At 44.4% G+C, this 20,046-nt stretch overlaps 1 protein-coding gene across 2 annotated transcripts in view; it reads right to left on the bottom strand.

The window, feature by feature from the left end:
• Positions 1 to 15,093: 15,093 nt before the first annotated feature.
• Positions 15,094 to 20,046, bottom strand: part of ZDHHC1 (zinc finger DHHC-type containing 1) — a 28,646-nt gene continuing 23,693 nt past the window's right edge. For both annotated transcript variants that reach the window (XM_070760407.1, XM_070760406.1), the window contains 3 exons: positions 19,560 to 19,653; positions 18,794 to 18,914; positions 15,094 to 16,686 (listed from right to left, as the gene is read on the bottom strand). In XM_070760407.1, coding sequence (XP_070616508.1) covers positions 16,151 to 16,686; positions 18,794 to 18,914; positions 19,560 to 19,653 — 751 coding nt within the window. In that variant the 3' untranslated portion in view covers positions 15,094 to 16,150. The remainder of the gene's footprint in view (positions 16,687 to 18,793; positions 18,915 to 19,559; positions 19,654 to 20,046) is intronic.

Genomic DNA, 20,046 nt, shown 5'->3' with positions numbered 1-20,046 from the left:
GGGCCACGGGCAGGTCATGTGTGATCTAGGCCCATCAGGAATCTTGAGCATGGCGCGCAAGACAAAAAGGACAGGAAGGGCAAAAATTAAAAAAAAAAAATCCAACCACTCTGTTTAGATGGAACCAAACAATCTCCATGGTATCGGGGAAACTGTACTGCATGCAATTGCTCCTGCTGAGGAAGCTGAAAAATGATCTTTGTGTGTGTGTGTTTGTGTATTTAGAGGAAGAAAAGCAAGCAAGCAACTTGGAGGGGTTACTTAATAATAACAACAACAACAACTATTATTATTATTATTATTATTATTATTATTATTATTATTATTATCATCATCATCATCATCACTGGAACTTGTGCCGGAACTACCATTTACCAGTGGCAAAGAACTGGTGGGATCATAAGCCCGAAAAAGTGGTCGAAAATGAGCAAGCAAAACTACTGTGGACTTCCGACTTCAGACTGACCGAATTCTGAAGCATAACACACCAGACATTGTGATCGTGGAGAAAAAGAAAGTATGGATCATCGACATCGCAATCCCAGGGAGACAGCAGAATTGAGGAGAAGCAGCTAGAGAAATTGGTGAAATTCGAAGATCTAAAAATTGAGCTGCAACGACTCTGGCATAAGCCAGTGAAAGTGATCCCAGTGGTACTTGGCACGCTGGGCGCAGTACCAAAGGATCTCAGCGGACATTTGAAAACCATTGGAATTGACAAAATCTCCATCTGTCAATTGCAAAAGGCCGCTTTACTGGGATCGGCAAACATAATTCGCCGCTACATCACGCAGTCCTAGGTGCTTGGGAAGCGCCTGACTGGTGATGAAATACGAAATCCAGCATAGTGATCTCATTTGCTGTGTTGTACTGACATAATAATAATTATTATTATTATTGTTGTTGTTGTTGTTGTTGTTATTATTATTAATTAGATTTGCATGTTGCCCCCTCTCCGAAGACTCAGGGGCGCTCACAACACAATACACAATGTACAAATCCAATATTTAAAAAAACAGATTAAAACCCTTATCATAAAAAATTAATCACAAAACCCAAGGTACATAAATCGTAGTATCTAAGGAGCATATCAACTTCCCCAAGTCTGGCAACATAGGTGGGGGTTTTAGGAGCTTGCGAATGGCAAGGAGGGTGGGGGCAGTTCTAATCTCTGGGGAAGTTGATTACAGAGGGACGGGGCCACGACAGGGAAGGCTCTTTCCCTTGGTTCCGCCAGACAGCATTGCTTAGTCGACGGGACCCGGAGAAGCCCAAATCTGTGGGACCTAACCAGTTGCTGGGATTTGTGCGGCAGAAGGCAGTCCTGAGGGATTATGGTTTTTTAGATTTTTTGTTGCAATGTTTATTTATTTATTTATTTATTTATTTTGTCCTATACACAATGAGGGTTTTAGTGGGTATATATCTATATACACATAGTAAAATACATGATGAAGGTTATAGAGGAGATACTCATAGTAAAATATATCTAAGAAATAATAGAAAAGAAGATATAGGAATAGAACATATCAATGAAAGAATAGAAGAAGAGATATAGGAATAGAAGAAAGGTATAGGAGATATAGGAGAGCAATAGGACAGGGGACGGAAGGCACTCTAGTGCACTTGTACTCGCCCCTTATGTGAAGAATTATTTTATATATAATCTCCACTGCTTAGATGATTATAAGAAAACTGTCTTTTGGAATAATTAGCTCAATAGATTTGTAAGACTCAAATAAGATGTGAATTTGATGACCAGCCATTAATGTAAAGGTGATTGAAATGTTTTTAATATTAGATGGAGAAAAACCTTTTAAAGAGGTTTTTGAATATATAAGATATGACAGGTTTCTACAGTCCTTTTGTGAAAGAAGAGAGTTATAAGAGCCTCCATTGATTGATTACAAAGGAAAAAGTAAAAAGTTGTATATGTTTGATAGTAAGCTTGATTTTGTGTGGGAAACTATGTATTGGGATTTTTTTTATTTTATGCTGGAGGGAAAAAAAATTTAATGATCAAAAAAACTTGGACGGGTGGGAAGGTTGGGGGTGGGAGAGGTCAACAGACGATGGGATGGTAGAGCCAGTCGCTGCCTTTCGCTGCTGTATTGTCTCATGCAGTTGGGAGACCATGCCAAGAACACACAATAAACAGCCAGGCAGAAATGTTTTCAAGTTGTAGTGAAAGCAAAAGGGTTTCCACAGCAGCCAGCCCTGTGTGGTTAGCAACCAGGGTGGTGCACGAGCCAATCCGCCATCCCACCCCAACCCGCCCAAGCCCATTCTGGGCATCCCTTGGTCCCAGAAGGGTCAGCTACCCCATCTCCCCAGGAAGCATCAATCATTTCCTGGGTCTCTTGGCAGTGAAGGGCTTCCAAATTTTTACTGCCACAACTGTGGGGTTTGGCTTATTGTGTGGGTGTGGCTTGATGGCCATGTGACCAGAGTAGGAGTGGCTTGCTGGCCATGTGACCAGGTGGGAGTGGCTTGACAAACATGTGACCAGGGCGGCTTAAAGGTCATGTGACTGGGTGGGAGTGGTTTACCGATCTAGATAAGTTTTCAATTTCACTGTGGCGTGGCTTGTGTGTGTGTGCTTGCCAGCCATGTGACCAAGTAGGAGTGGCTTGACAATTATGTGACTGGCTGGGTGGCTTAAAGATCATGTGACTGGGTGGGAGTGGCTTACCGACCAAGTTAAGTTTTCAAATAGGTGCTTGGACTCTTTTTCAGTTGATTAAGTCACATTATTTGAATAGTCACAGAAAGGACAAATGATAAACAGCATTATTTGTTGAGCACAGTAACAGTTTATTAAGGTTTGTACTGAACCCAGAAAGACTCAGTATGATAACAGATAAGGCAAATAGCTCAATTTTCTTGATTGCTATAAAAGTTCAGTTCCAAGTAATGATTAAAACGATTAAAGCATTTATGGGTAATAACATACTATTTAATTATGTCCTATTTTAAAAGTAATTAAGGCTGACATTAAGGTACTAGAGAAGGAAGGACAATAAAAAACTATTCAGTATTCAATAAATAGTGCGTAAATAGTCCCCGAGTCTATGGAGAGGGGCGGCATACAAATCAAATAAAGAATGAATGAATGAATGAATGAATAAATAAATAAATTACTACACCCCCCCACCTGTGTCTCCCAGGACCTGGACCTGGAGAAGGCCGACTCGGTGGGCTTTGACTGTTTTCTTCCTGTTTTGGCAATGCAGAACTGGGCTTTCTTGGCATTCAGACCAGTGGACATTAAAGTGCCAAAGCAACTCAAGTAGATATCCAAACTTTTAAGTAATCTGCCGTATCTGCTGTAAGGAATCCCTGGTACTTAAGTTGAAAGAAACTCTTAGGGAACGGAGAAAAGATTGATCGATTCCCTACCCGAGGAATATTGATCAGTGCAATTCGGCATAAATCATCCACTCAACATCCAGATTCGCCCCCTTGTATGAATTCACCCTCCATCCCAAGAAAAAAACTCCATTTTCCCATCTTTCCTTCCTCCGCACATCTGGCTGACAAGTTGAGCCAAGTCCATTTTCAAATAGCTTGGCAAGTCTTCCACTTTTGTTCTTGGCTGACAAGCCAGGCCTTTGAGAAGAAGACGTGGCCAGTTTAACGCCGCCCTTAAAGCCATTCTCTTAATTGAATTTCTCATCAATGCGTTGGGCTGAGAACCCATTCATCGCAGCTCAATTGGTAGAATATGATATAAGCGAATGGGTTTTGTTCTTCAGCTGCACAATAGGAAAACCCCGATTTTCAGTGCTAGTCATTCTGTGACCCAATTGTCTCCTCCTGCAGGTTGTTCAGAGTAAGAGCTGGACCTCATCCAACGAAGACTGAGCTACCAGAAGCAATGAGCCTGTGTTAATTAAGGGTTGCTGACAACTTCAAACTCCTGTTGCTCCCAGCTGGCTTTGGAGCATAGAAACATAGAAGATTGATGGCAGAAAAAGACCTCATGGTCCATCTAGTCTGCCCTTATAATATTTCCTGTATTTTTATTATTATTATTATTATTATTATTATTATTATTATTATTATTATTATTATTATTATGTCCAATACAACACAGCAAACGAGATCGCTATGCTGGATTTCGTATTTCATCACCAGTCGGAGCGCTTCCCAAGCACCTAGAACTGCGTGATGTAGTGGCGAATTACGTGTGCCCATCCCAATAAAGCGGCCTTTTGCAATTGACAGGTGGAGATTTTTGTCAATTCCGATGGTTTTCTAATGTCCACTGAGATCCTTTGGCACTGCGCCCAGCGTGCCAAGTACCACTGGGACCACTTTCACTGGCTTATGCCAGACTCGTTGCAGCTCAATATTTAGATCTTCGTATTTCACTAATTTCTCTAGCTGCTTCTCCTCAATTCTGTTGTCCCCTGGGATCGCGATGTCATTATTATTATTATTATTATTATTATTATTATTATTATTTATTAGATTTGTATTCTGCCCCTCTCCGAAGACTTAGGATGGATATATATTTATCCCAGGCATGTTTCAATTCAATTACTGTGGATTTAGCAATCACGTCTGCTGGGAAGTTTGTTCCAAGCATCTACTACTCTTTCAGTAAAATAACATTTTCTCACGTTGCTTCTGATCTTTCTCCCAACTCACCCCAGATTTTGCCCCCTTGTTCTTGGGTTCACTTTCCTATTAAAAACACTTCCCTCCTGAACCTTATTTAACCCTTTAACACAGAGGTCCCCAACCGCCGGTCCGCGGACCGGGACCGGGCCGTTGGAGCTTTTCAGCCGGTCCGCGGCGCCAGGGCCCTCTCGGCCTTTCCGCATCACCAGCGGCGCTCCCCCCGCCAGCCAGCCAAGCCCCGCGCCCGCCGGAACCGGCTCCTCGCTCTCCCCCCCGCCGCCCCGCCGCGTTTGCAGGAGGTGGGGAGGGTTGGGCGGCCCGCCAAGGCCAGGAGGGACGCCGCTGCCCCCCCCCCCTCCTTCCCTCTCTCCGCCCGCCGCTGCGCCTCCTTGACAACGAGAGGAAATGCCGGCAAAGGCTTTCCTCAGCGGAGGCCGGCGAAGGTGATATTGAATGTCGGGGGAGAACGGGTATTTGCACGCGCTCCCTATCTCCCTGCTAGCCCACTCGGAATATTCAAAATAAGAAAAACCTTTGCCGGCGAAGGCTTTTCTTATTTTGAATATTCCGAGTGGGCTAGCAGGGGGATAGGGAGCGCTTGCAGCCGCCCGTTCTCCCCCGACATTCAATATCACCTTCGCCGGCCCCGCCTCTCCTGCAAACCCCCTTGCTGAGAGCCCGGGGCGAAAGTGCTCTCGCAAAGGTGAGGCGGGCAGGGCGTGCGCGCCGTCATCGCTGAGAAGAATGGAGAGAGAACGAGAGTGAGTGAGAGCAACAGACAGCAAGATAGAGAGAAAGTGAGAAAGAGAGAGTGAGAAAGGGGGGGGAGAGAAAGAGATAGCAAGAGAGAGAACAAGAGAGAGAAAGAGCGTGAGAAAGAAAACAAGAAAGAGTGAGAGAGAGAGAAAGCAAAAGAGACAGAAAGAAAACAAGAGAGAGAAAGTGAGAAGAAGAGAGAGAAAGAGGGGGAGAGAGAGAGAAAGAGAGAGGGGGGGGAGAGAGAGAAAGAGAGGAGAGGAGAAAGAGAGAGGGAGAGGGGGGAGAGATAGCAAGAGGAGGGAGAGAGGGAAAGGGGGAGAGAGGGGGAGAGAAAGAGAGAGGGAGAGAGAGAGGAGGATAAAGGAAGAGGAGAGAGAGAAAGGAAGAGAAAGAAAGAAAGAGGGATAGAAAGAGAGAGAGAGTGAGAGATGCTCAGTGAGCCTTTCTTTGAAGTTGCCTTTCTTTCTTTCTCTTTCTTTCTTTCTTTCTTGCTCTTTTTCTTTCTCTCTTTTACCTTCCCTTCCTCTATTTCTTCTTTTCTTTCTCCTTCCTACCTTCTTCCCTTACTCTCCCCTTTCATAAGTTTCCTTGCTTCCTTCCTCTGTTCCTGTCCCTTCCCCCTTTCTTTCTTTCTTCTTTCTTTCTTTCTTTCTTTCCTTCCTTTCCTCCCTCCATTTCTTGCTTTCCTTTTCCTTCCTCCCTTCCTTCCTCCCTCATTCCCTTCTTGCACTCCTTCCTCTCTTACTCTCCCCTTTCACACCTTTCCTTGCTTCCTTTGCACCCTTCTTTTGTTCCTGTCCCTTCCCTCTTTCCTTCCTTCCTTCCCACCCTCCGTCCATTCATTCACCCATTCCTCTCTTGATCGCCCCTTTTACGGCGCCGCTGACAGCTAGCTCTCTCCCCCCCCCCCCCCCCCCCCCCCCCCCCCCCCCCCTCACCGGGCCATGGAAAACTGGTCTAGCTTAAAGCCGGTCCCTGGTGCAAAAAGGTTGGGGACCTCTGCTTTAACATATTTCAATGTTTCGATCATGTCCTCCCTTTACCTTCTGTCCTCCAGACTATACAGATGGAGTTCATGAAGTCTTTCCTGATACGTTTTATGCTTAAGACCTTCCACCATTTTTGTAGCCCATCTTTGGACCTGTTCAATTTCTATCAATATGTTTTTGTAGGTGAGGTTTCCAGAACTGAATACAGTATTCCAAATGTGGTCTCACCAGCGCTCTACACAGCAGGATCACAATCTCCCTCTTCCTGCTTGTTATACCTCTGGCTATGCAGCCAAGCATTCTTCTTACTTTCCCTACAGCCTGACCGCACTCTTCACCCATTTTGAGACTGTCATTAAGGATTGCTGGCAACTTGGACTCCAAACTCCCGTTGCTCCCAGCTGGTTTTGGAACTGGTTAGGTCTTATAAAAGCTGTAGCCTCACGTTGCACAGGGCTACAAATTCTGGGTTCTTTATTTGGCAATCTCCTGTTCATTTACTGTTGCTACAAAACATAGTGGCTCAGGAGACTTTGTGCAATACATATGACCCCGAGATGACTTGTGCAATAACTCTATATACAGTGTAATCCAGTAACCGGAGCAAATGAATAAAGATATTGCCAGGTTATCACCGCGCTGAATGTTGCATTCTTCCATTATCCGAACGTGCTGCAACATGTCTAAAATTTCTATATCCTTTCTATTTCAGGGGAGGTACTTAAAACAAGGTAGTAAAGTACAATAACTATCTTACATAAACGGTATTTCACACCAGTAAAACTAGCACACTTCCAGAGGAAAGGAAAAGGAAATTGCTGACATGGTTGCCAAATAAAAGGAGTTTTTATGCATATGCTCTAGGAATGCGTTGAAGTTCAAAAATTTAAGTACAGAATGAAATTAATAATATGCTAAACATTAATTGGATAATCACGAAAGAATTAGCAACACTAGTTAAATATGGGGAATTACGAGAATTTAAAGAAATCAAAACAGCAGCTTTGGAAAGCGCTCAAGCAGTAGGGGTATTAGGGTGGAAGGATAGCAATAAATGGACAATCCAGAATTGGTACTGGTACATGGTGGACCACATCCACTTCGAAATTATGGAAATAAGATTAAATAACTTTGATGTAAAATAAATTGGAGAAGCTGATGGCACGATGGAATAAGGTGAAAAATTATATCTTAAGTAGAATTTATGACGACAATGTGAAAAATAAATTCCAATCACTTTTTGTATGTAAAGAAATGTAAACCGGAGCTAAGGAAGAAATTGAAACTTATTGCAAATAATTTAACCCCCTAAATGGTGGTGGTTTTTATTCGTGTTGAGCACGTTTTCTTTATTTTTTTTGTTTGTTGTAATAAAATTTAATTTTAAAAAAAAGTACAATAACTATCAACCATCAGAATGAAATCGATTGTGCTGCTGCCAGCTCTTTGTAGTCCGTGAAGTAAGTAGCCCAAACCAAACCAATTAGCAATTTTAAAAGTGCACTGTGAGAATTTTATGAAGCAGAAAAAGCATCCTAGCAGAGGTAGATGATTTATTACATGGCTTTAATTGCTTCCGGACAGCCAAGCTGCAGGGACGAGCTAACTGTAGAAGCTTTCATCTTCCATAAGAACGTAAGCAGTGCCCAGTTGGATTAGATTCCTCATCCATCCAGTCCAGCAGTTTGTTCTCACGGTAGGCAACGGGTGATTCAAATCTCTTGTGCAAGTGTTGTGTCACAATCCTCTTCAAGGAAAGCTCTGGTCCCTGCCACTTGCTACTGTGCTATGCCATCAACATAGAAACATAGAAGACTGACGGCAGAAAAAGACCTCATGGCCCATCTAGTCTGCCCTTATACTATTTCCTGTATTTTATCTTACAATGGATATATGTTTATCCCAGGCATGTTTAAATTCAGTGACTGTGGATTTATCTACCACGTCTGCTGGAAGTTTGTTCCAAGGATCTACTACTCTTTCAGTAAAATAATATTTTCTCATGCTGCTTTTGATCTTTCCCACAACTAACTTCAGATTGTGTCCCCTTGTTCTTGTGTTCACTTTCCTATTAAAAACACTCCCCTCCTGGACCTTATTTAACCCTTTAACATATTTAAATGTTTCGATCATGTCCCCCCTTTTCCTTCTGTCCTCCAGACTATACAGATTGAGGTCATTAAGTCTTTCCTGATCCGTTTTATGCTTAAGACCTTCCACCATTCTTGTAGCCCGTCTTTGGACCCGTTCAATTTTGTCAATATCTTTTTGTAGGTGAGGTCTCCAGAACTGATCAAATTCTGGATTTTGCTGGAAGTTGGAGACACACAGAGGGGTTCAGGCTGTTTTGCAAAGCACCAGAAAGCCAGACAAGGAATAATGGGTGGAATCTGATCAAGGAGAGATTCAACCTGGAAATAAGGAGGAACTTTCTGGCGGTGAGAGCGATCGACCAGTGGAATAGAAGTTTCCTGCGGAGGTTGTGAGAGCTCCAACGCTTGAGACTTTCAAGGGGAGATGGGACAGCCATTTGTCTCCCCCACATCCACAGTCCTTGGGGCAGGAGCTGGGCCAGAGCTAACCACAACACATGCTAGCTCAGGAATTCTGGGAGTTGAAGTCCACATGTCATAGAAGAGCCAAATTTGCCTACCCCTGATCTAACCTAATCAATTAAAGCTGTATGAACCCAGTGACTCAAAGCTGCCTCCCTCCAGAATAGTTTTGCGCGCTGACTCGATGGGTATTAACAGACAAATTTCTCCTTTTAGAAGTAACAGAGTAAAAAGTAAAAAAAAACACCATGTAATTGCAGACTGACCAGTCAAGAATGGAAAATACCAGATTTGAGAAATAATCCTCTGGAGAGAATCATCCAGATGTGTGCATGGGGTTCTCCAAACGCATCACGTTGGAAATGCTGGTCAGAAACATCCTAATACTTTGGGACAAAGGAACCTCAGATGCTGTGCCTACATTTGCCACCGTGCTGCCTGATACCGAAATACAAACTAATGGAAGAAAAAACAAACACAGCTTCCTTGTTCAAAAACGGCACGGGGAGTTCCCAAAGCTGAGGATTACCACACTTGTTACTTAAAAGCTGTGTATACTTTCTATTCATTGTTTGGCCCTGCTGTCAGCTGACGGAAACCCGCAGTCCTAAAATCCGTAAGGGAGGGAAGGCAGAGGAGGAAAGCCCCCACTTATCACAAGGCCAAACCCCAGCTAAGAATCAAAGGCAAGATGCCCTCAAGTCAAACCAGATCCTTAACGGCGATGTTTTTATTTTATTTATTTATTTATTTATTAGATTTGTATGCTGCCCCTCTCCGAAGACTCGGGGCGGCTAACAACAATAAAGAAAACAATGTAACAAATCTAATATTAAAAAGTAATCTAAAAAACCCCAATTTAAAGAACCACTCATACATACAAGCATACCATGCATAAATTCTATAAGCCTAGGGGGAAGGGAAAAAATTTCAATTCCCCCATGCCTGACGACAGAGGTGGGTTTTAAGGAGCTTGCAAAAGGCAAGGAGGGTGGGGGCAACTCTGATATCTGGGGGGAGCTGGTTCCAGAGGGTCGGGGCCGCCACAGAGAAGGCTCTGCTCCTGGGTCCCGCCAAATGACATTGTTTAGTCGACAGGACCTGGAGAAGGCCAACTCTGTGGGACCTGACTGGTCGCTGGGATTCGTGCGGCAGAAGGCGGTCCCGGAGATATTCTGATCCGATGCCATGAAGAGCTTTATTAATGTTCTTAACAGCGTTTCATTTTTATTTTTTTTTAAAGATTTTTAAACATTTCCCATCCTGGCCAAGAGAGTTAGAATTAACAGGTCGCAACCATGCTGAGCTACGAAGGGCAGGCAAGGTATGAGGGTTATCTGGAAAGTAAGGTTACAAGGCACATAACTCTCGTGGGGAATGTTCATGGGGGAAATTGGTATTACAGTGTTCCCTCGATTTTCGCGGGTTCGAACTTCACCAAAAGTCTATACAGTGATACCTTGTCTTACAAACTTAATTGGTTCCGGGACGAGGTTCCTAAGGTGAAAAGTTTGTAAGATGAAACAATGTCTCCCATAGGAATCAATGGAAAAGCGAACATGCATGCAAGCCCAAAATTCACCCCTTTTGCCAGCCGAAGCGCCCGTTTTTGCACTGCTGTGATTCCCCTGAGGCTCCCCTCCATGGGAAACCCCACCTCCAGACTTCTGTGTTTTTGCGATGCTACAGGGGAATCCCAGCAGGGGAATCCCAGCATCACAAAAACGAGCGCTTCGCTGGCAACGGAAATCCGGAGATGGGGTTTCCAGCAAAGAGAGCATCAGTGAAATTGCAGCATCGCAAAAACAGCAAAGTCCTCAAAACCCCACCTCCGGACCTCTGTGTTTTTGCGATGCTACAATTTCACTGAGGCTCCCCTCGCTGGGAAACCCCACCTCCGGACTTCCGTTGCAAGCGAAGCACCCATTTTTGCGATGCTGGGATTCCCCTGCTGGGATTCTCCTGCAGCAACACAAAAACACGGAAGTCCAGAGGTGGAGTTTCCATGGAGGGGAGCCTCAGAGAAATCCCAGGAGTGCAAAAACGGGTGCTTCGCTGGCAACGGAAGTCCGGAGGCGGGGCATCCCAGGGGCAGCGGCAGGTTTGTAAGGTAAAAATAGTTTGTAAGAAGAGACAAAAAAATCTTAAACCCTGGGTTTGTATCTCGAAAAGTTTGTATGATGAGGCGTTTGTAAGACAAGGTATCACTGCACCATTTTTTCAAAAATATTAATTAAAAAATACTTCGCGGTTTTCCCCCCTGTACCACGGTTTTCCCCGCCCGATGGCATCATATGTCATCACCAAACTTTTGTCCACCTTTAATAAATATTTTTTTAATAAACTTCAATAAACAAGCATGGTGAGTAATAATCTAAATGGTTGCTAAGGGAATGGGAAATTGCAATTTAGGGGTTTAAAGTGTTAAGGGAAGGCTTGTGATACTGTTCATAGCCAAAAATGGTGTATTTACTTCCGCATCTCTACTTCACGGAAATTCGACTTTCGCGGGCAGTCTCAAAACGCATCCCCCGTAAATTGCGGGAACACTGTACTATCGTGTAGTGGGGAAGCCAGCGGAAGAGAACGAGCACTGCCAATGGTCAGTATATCATCGACTGCCGTTGCGGTGAAGGTTAGAGATTTTTTCCACGTTGTATTCTTTTATTACCTGTAAGCCGTTTAAGTCGCTGTATAAATGGTCATAAATAAACAAAACAACAAATAAATATAAATATAAAGTCACTTGAGGAAGAAGCAAGGCACAGAAAAGTGGATTCTTGGAGCAAGGGATAGCTAGGGCGAAGGGGCACAATGAACTGCAATGACTGCCGATTGGTTTCCGGACGCAATTTAAAGTGTTGGTAATGACCTATAAAGCCTGACATGGCATCGGACCAGATTACCTCCGGGACCACCTTTGCCGTATGAGTCCCAGCAATTGATTAGATCCCAAAGAGTCGGTCTTCTCCAGGTCCCGTCAACCAGACGTTTGGCGGGACCTAGGGGAAGAGCCTTCTTTGGGGGGGGGGGGCGACCTTCTGGAATCAGCTCCCCCTGGAGATTTGCACTGCCTACACCCTCCTCGCCTTCCATAAAAGTTTAACGATCTATCTGTGCCGCCAGGCTTGGGGCCGTTAGATCCTATCTCCCTGGCCGACGAGTGTAGTATGTCTCTCTGTGTAAAATGAATGGTTTTAAATGTTATTCGTGTTTTTAAAGTTTTGTAGCTGTATTAATTGGATTTTTTAGATATTTATTTATTCGATTTTTTTAATGCCGCCCTTCTCCTTAGACTCAGGGCAGCTTACAACATGTCAGCAATAGCACTTTTGAACAGAGCCAGCCTATTGCCCCCACAATCCGGCTCATTTTACCCACCTCGGAAGGATGGAAGGCTGAGTCCACCTTGAGCCGGTGATGAGATTTGAACCGCTGACCTGCAGATCTAGCAGTCAACTTGAGTGGCCTGCAGTGCTGCACTCTACCCACTGCACTTCCTCGGCTCATTAAATGTTTAAATGTTATTAGAGTTTTTAAAGCTTTTTAGCTATGTTAATTGGATTTTTTAGATATGTACATTGTACATTTATTTATTTATTTATTTATTTATTAGATTTGTATGCCGCCCCTCTCCGAAGATTCGGGGCGGCTAACAATATAAAAAGACAATGTAAACAAATCTAATATTAAAAATAATCTTAAAAACCCCAATTTAAAGAACCACTCATACATGCAAGCATACCATGCATAAATTCTATAAGCCTAGGGGGAAGGGAAATTTCAATTCCCCCATGCCTGATGACAGAGGTGGTTTTTAAGGAACTTACAAAAGGCAAGAAGGGTGGGGGCAACTCTGATATCTGGGGGGAGCTGGTTCCAAAGGGTCGGGGCCACCACAGAGAAGGCTCTTCTCCTGGGTCCCGCCAAACGACATTGCTTAGTCGATGGGACCCGGAGAAGGCCAACTCTGTGGGACCTAACTGGTCGCTGGGATTCGTGCGGCAGAAGGTGGTCCCGGAGATATTCTGGTCCGATGCCATGAAGGGCTTTATAGGTCATAAGCAAAACATTGAATTGTGACCGGAAATTGATCCGCATTGTTTTGATATGTTGTGAACCGCCCCGCGTCCTCGGAGAGGGGCAGCATACAAATCTAATAAATAAATAAATTTATCAGGGACCTTAAGATAGCCTCTTTTGCAGGAGACTCAACTGGCATCCTGCAAACCATTTCGGGCAGCTGCTGGATTCTGCTTTGGCAGCTGAGCACAGCAGGAGGGCAGAAATGAGATCCCGAGCTGGTCCCACTGCCTGCAAGGACAGGCTCTAGGCTGAACCAAAGTTACACAACCGGGACAATCACAAGGCTGGAGAGAACCCTAACAACCCCAAGCACGGCCATCTCAAGTTTCCAATGGCACCCGTCCACTTTTTCCTGCTGCTTGAAGCAAGCTCTTCTCTAACACTGGGGAACAACTTCTGTTGAGTTTGATTTTTGAGCTTTATAGCTTTATAGTTAATTAGGCCGGCTGGTTTCAAAACTGTAGTTCGTTTTCTTCTACCACGTCAAGTTTTTTCCTCTACACCTTATATATATATAATATAGTTCATTAGGCAATATGAGCATCAAATTGCATTTTTTAACATAGTCATCTTGCTAACTTCTCAGAAAATCTTGGTGCAGTCAGTGATGAGCAGGGTGAGCGATTCCACCAAGATTTGAAGGTCACGGAGGGATGGTATCAAGGCAGATGGGATGTACATTTGATGGCTGACTATTTGTTGGAGCATCAAGCTAGAAGGTCCACAGATTAAACACTCCGGAAGAAGCTATAAGCAATTTTTTTTTACCTTAATATGTATAATTATCGTTCGATAAAAAAACAACTATTTGTATGAACACAATTTAACTTGCAGTAACTATTATAGCCTTTGAATGAATAAAATTATTCTTTGAACAGTACATTTGGTAACTTTTTACTTTACTTTCCTTTCTATGCACAATTTGTATGCCTTTTGAGGGTATCCTGTAGCTTAAAAAGTTGACGTGATAGACAAACACTGTGGTTATTTTTGGATCCAGAGTTAGTTGAAAACAAGTCACAGATTTAAGACAACGAAATTGCTGTTCGCAGTGTTATATTTCTTCAGGTATTAAAGTTGATTTTTCTGCTCTGGCCAATAGGACTGTATGCAGAGGTGGGCTGCTAAGGTGGAATGGTGACGTGTGCTTGTTCCCGTGGCTCTGAGTGCTAGCGGAGTCCAGTGCAATTATGCTACTGCACCTGGGCAGGTAGCAAAAGGATGTTCGCATGTCCACACGCGATTTCAGTACCTGCCCAGGTGCAGTAGCATAATTGCGCTGGACTCTGCTATCACTCAGAGCCATGGGGGCAAGCACACGTCACCGTTCCACCTTAGCAGCCCACCTCTGACTGTATGTATTGTAACGGGTCTTAAAAGTTTGGATATCTACTTGAGTCGCTTTGGCCATTTAATGTCCACTGATCTGGATGCCAAGGAAGCCCAGTTCTGCATTGCCAAAACGGGAAGAAAACAGTCAAAATCCACTGAGTCGGCCTGTGTCGGCTGACGGGGCCTAGGGGAAGGGCCTTCTCGGTGGTGGCCCAGGCCCTTTGGAATCAACTCCCTCCAGAGATTTGCACTGCTCGCACCCTCCCGTCTTTTGAAAGGTCTTAAAAACATATCTTTACTGGCAGGCCTGGGCCATTGATCATTGGCATCTTGGCTCTGGCAGATGGTATGTGAATATGATTGTAACTGAATTTGGCTGTTTTAAATAGTCAAGGGTTTTAGATTAGATTTTATGGTTTTAATAGTCAGGGGTTTTAGCCTAGATTTTATGTCTGGGTTTGACTGGTTGGGGAATCCAGGGAGTTGATGTTCACACAACTTCAAGCTGCCAGTGTTGAGAAACACGGGTCCATCAGAATCGTTCCCGAGGTAGAACTTAAAATAGTTGAAATATGTCCTGATCTGTGGAAGGATGCAAACATTAGCTTCAACCCACAGAATAATTATGAGTTATACACACATGGAATGCTATGCTCTGGGGCTAACAAATGGGGTCATCTCGAATCTCTTTATGATGACAAAACTGCTTTAGCAAATGCAGGGCAGGGGGAAAAAAAGGAGAAGTATTTAGCAAAGAGCATAGAAAAAATATTTATTGAGAACAGAGCTGTTCAAAGCGCTCCATAATATTGCTAAATGAATGCTGGAAGCTACCTTCGGTCTAAGCCAGATCACTTGTCCAGGAGTAGCTTCAAGGTCTCAGGCAAAGGTCTTTCCCATCGATTTAATCTATTTAATCCTTCTTAACTAGATGCTAGGGAAGGACCTGGAACTTTTTGGATACCGAGGGTGGTCCCTCCCTAATAGTAAAAAAAAATAAAATAAAATAAGGACCCCGAAATGTCCCAGGAAACATTGAAACAGACAACTGCCTTCCTGTACTTCTGGCTCCAAGAGACGCCTTATGGTGCATCTTTTTACCCAAGATCCATCATGCACTCAAACGTTTTGGATTACCAAGAAAAGAGAAGGGAAATTGTCCCAAGTGAAGAAACTGGCTCGGACCGCCCCAAATTTACACAAGGGCTCCGCTCCAGCCTTTAAAAAAAAAAACCACCCCAAAACTCGAGGTTGTGTTGCAAGGCTAGAATAAGCAGCAGAGGGGGGAAAAGGCAAAGGCTACGTGGCAAAGGCCTTTTGCGTCTTTCCTTTTAGACACAAGCAGAGAAATGTTTCCCAAAGGAAAGGATGCTCTTTCCAACTCCCTACTCTGCTTAGGGGGTAGAAGAGAGCTACATTTGGCACTCCCGAAGAACTCCAGGGAAGCAGGCTTGCTTTGCTGAGGTCTATAAAAGAGCTCAGGTTAGAAAACTAAGCATCCGCGAAGCCTAGTCCCGAAATCTTCAAGCCCTGTTAGAGAGAAGGGGAACTTTACTTTTTGGCTGCCCTCCAGAGGCAAAACCGTTTATCTTCACAAACTGCCCCAGGAAAGGAATTGCCCCATTTCCCCCCCCCCCTGGACAGAAGGCATTAATAATAATAAGCAAAATACCAGCCTGCTCCAGAGAGCAAGACAGATCACTCGAGATTAAATCCATGAACACCAATATATTTGGAGAGTGAGCAGGCCACAATACTATGGCTTCTCTCGCGGCCGATATAGCTCTCAGGGTTACCAGGCGTCTAAGCCGCCGTGGAACTAATGTTTGACTCCCAAACGCGATACTTCTGGTTATCGAGGTGCCTTTTGCTGGAACATTTTCTGTGAGAAGGTTCAGACGGGGTCTCACCGGACCAGAGATTGGGCACAGGAGGTTCCCCACTACTTCTGCTCACAAAGACGGCTGGGATCTTAGGAGACAGTTCCAGCTCTTCCGCTCGCTGGGCCCTGGCTGGGTGAGAGTTCTTGCTTTTTGTGTCGTGCCCGGCGTTCCGGGGCTTCTCCCCTGTGCCCTTAGTGGAGACAGCGGGGACAGGAAGGCGCCGAGAACCGCTCTTGGAAGCGCCACTCGCGGCTTTGCTGCCCAGACGGGTCTGAGCCACAGGGATCTCCTCCATGGACTCGGCTGACTCGGAGTGATAATCAGCCGGAGGACCCGCTGCTTGGACTGGACCCGTGCTGCCGGTGGGTACGGCTGCTTTAGGAGGACCGGCCGGTGCAGGGGGGCGAAGGCTGGACGCTGAGGAGGTTGAAGAGGGAAGGGTAGTGATGGACGATTCTGAAAAGAAGAAAAGGAGGAGAGGGTAGTATTTTATTTATTAATTGGATTTGTATGCCACCCTTCTCCGAGGACTCGGGGCGGCTCACAACACATCAAAACAATATACATATCTAAAAAATCTAATTAATATAGCTAAAGAACTTTAAAAACTCTACTAACATTTAAAATCATTCATTCCCATTCACACAGCAAGACATACTACACTCGTTGGCCAGGGGGCTAGGGTCTAATGGCCCCAAGCCTGGCGGCACAGATAGGTCTTTAAATTTTTACAGAGGTGAGGAGGCGGTGGGCAGTGCAAATATCTGGGGGAAGCTGACTCCAGAGGGCTGGGGCCCTCACAGAGAAGGCTCTTCCCCTAGGCCCCACCAAATGACATTGTCTAGTTGACGAGACCTGGAGAAAGCTGACTCTGTGGGACCTAACCGGTTGCTGGGACTCATGCGGCAGAAGGCAGTCCCGTAAGTAATCTAGTCTCATGCCATGTAGGGCTTTATAGGTCATAACCAACACTTTGAATTGCGTCCAGAAACCAATCGACAGTCAATGCAGTCCATGGAATGCTGGAGAAATATGGGAATGCCTTGGAAGGCCCATAACTGCTCCCGCGGCTGTATTGATCATCTCCCTCTAGGGGTGTCAAACCTGAGGCCCGCAGGCTCAAACCGGCCCACAGGGTGCTCAGACCTGGCCCTTGGGGCCACCCTGGAGACAACAGACCAGACCATGGTGCCTCTGCCAGAAAAAATGGCTGCTCGTGTGCAGCACACACCCCCAGCTCTGTTTTTATTGGTAGAGGGCGACAAATGGCCGTTGCAGTTGAAAACAGACCAGGAGCCAGTTTTCGCTGGCAGAGTGTTCGGGCCACCACAGATGTCCTTGACATGAGTGTTGTCAAGCTGGCTACGCCCACCCTGGCCCCCAAGGTCAGACAACCCTGATGTGGCCCTCAATAAAATCGAGTTTGACACCCCTGTCAGGGTGTCCAGTGGGGAAGCATTTTGAAAGTCCCTGACATTTCCCTGTGACTTTTTAGTCTCTTAATACTAGATTTGTTATTGTATATTGTTTTATCACTGCTGTGAGCTGCCCCGAGTCTGCGGAGTGGGGCGGCATACAAATCTAATTATTATTATTATTAATAATAATAATAATAATAATAATAATAATAATAATAACAACAACAACAACAACAACAACTTGCGATCTAGTTAAGGCACAGTCACAGATGATGTTATAACAAATGGCTAAGCCGTGGAGAAATAAGGTAGCTGGGGAAGAAAGTTGTTGCCACAGTTATGCTCATTTTGGCTTGACTCTGCCAGCCAGCGCAATCCGGGGTATTTTTAACATGATTTTATTTATTTATTTATTCATTCATTCATTCATTCATTCATTCATTCATTCAATTTTTATGCCGCCCTTCTCCTTAGACTCAGGGCGGCTTACAACATGTTAGCAATAGCACTTTTTTAACAGAGCTAGGCTATTGCCCCCACAATCTGGGTCCTCATTTTCCCCACCTTGGAAAGATGGAAGGCTGAGTCAACATTGAGCCGGTGATGAGATTTGAACCGCTGACCTTCAGATCTACAAGTCAGCTTCAGTGGCCTGCAGTACAGCACTCTACCTGCTGCGCCACCCCAGCTCGATTTTTCCTTGACTTTTAAACATTGTAATACAGTTTGGGTTCAGAGAGGGGCGGCATACAAGTCTAATAAATTAAATTAAATTAAATTAATTAATTTTCCTGATTTATTCCATTTTTTTCACAAATTCCCTGATAGTTCCCTGATATTTCCCAAACTGCCAATTCCCCTGATAATTCCCTGATTTCCCCGTTTGCTGGACACCCTGCCTGTTCTATAGCAATGGGGCTTGTTGGAGATCATGTGAGTGGCAGGGGAAAAAAACAGGGAAAAGTTAACACGTTTTGTACCATTCTTCTCCTACCCAGGTGAAGCTATTAGAAATAGTTGGGTTGTTAAAAAACAAAAACAAAGGCTGTTCACAAGTCGTTTGGCAGCTTCATATTGAAATCTCCAGGATTCTCGTTAGGCAAAAGGAGACCTTTGGGATGAAAGCTCTGGCCTGCTGACCTTACCTGACTGCAAAACTGGGAAAGAAGTCCACGGGACAAGTATCGTCTTGGAGTTTTCTTCCAACCCAGAAGAGGAAACTTTCTGCAACTTCTTCCGCTTCTTCTTCCGCTTCTTCTTCTGAAGCTACACAACAAAGTAAAGTGGCATCCGCTTAGAATCAAGGTGACTACACTGATGATGGTTATTGGTAAACCCGGGCCAAATTTCCACCAACCTATGAAGCTTAGTTACACTCTCTCATCTACAGGGTTCCCTCGATTTTCGCGGGGATGCGTTCCGAGACCGCCCGCGAAAGTCGAATTTCCGCGAAGTAGAGATGCGGAAGTAAATACACTATTTTTGGCTATGAACAGTATCCCAAGCCTTCCCTTAACACTTTAAACCCCTAAATTACAATTTCCCATTCCCTTAGCAACCATTTAGATTATTACTCCCCATGTTTATTTATTAAAGTTTATTTTAAAAAATGTTTTTTAAAGGCAGACGAAGGTTTGGCAATGACATATGACGTCATCGGGTGGGGAAAACCGTGGTATAGGGGAAAAACACGCAAAGTATTTTTTAATTAATATTTTTAAAAAACCGTGGTATAGACTTTTCGCGAAGTTTGAACCCGCGAAAATCGAGGGAACACTGTGCTCTTCTTTATAGGATTTTTATAAGATTAGGTTAGCATAAAGCAGAATGCTTAAAATACCATCTGGCCACTCAGAGATCTTTGTAGAAAGAATTCAATGACAGGATAAGGTTCAGTCAAACATTTCTAACCTGTCGCTGGTCTCCAGACTGCAAATCTGGAAGTTCAGAAGATGGTACGGTCTTGTTGTCTATGCCATCATTGCGAATACAAAACTTGGGGAGGCTGAAACAGAAGATACGGCATTGGCTCTTTTTCACGTACTGAAAAGCTTCTACGCGTGGACCATAAAGATAGCCATACATTATTAGTTTATCTGACCACCTAGCATCAATGAGTTGCTTCCTCCCTGTAACCTAATGTGAGAAATTGTAAAGGGACAGTAAAAAGGATGAAGAGCGGACAGGTGGAGAAATTAAGAGAGGGTGGGCAAGTCAGCTGATAAGCTCAGTTCATAAATGGCAACTTAGCCCAATTAAAAGACTTCTAGGAAAAAGTGTTTCAAAACCCCCACAGGGACTCTGTTTAAATACCAGAAGTGGGGGGGAAACTATTACGGTTTCCACCATTCTGTTTTCCCTTCCCCCTGCTGAACAACTAATTCCCACAACACTGCCA

The sequence above is a fragment of the Erythrolamprus reginae genome, chromosome 9 (genome assembly GCF_031021105.1).
Source record: "Erythrolamprus reginae isolate rEryReg1 chromosome 9, rEryReg1.hap1, whole genome shotgun sequence".
In the NCBI taxonomy this organism is placed as follows: Eukaryota; Metazoa; Chordata; class Lepidosauria; order Squamata; family Dipsadidae; genus Erythrolamprus; species Erythrolamprus reginae.
Note: the sequence above shows the minus strand (reverse complement) of the source record. Positions and strands in the feature narration are given on the sequence as shown.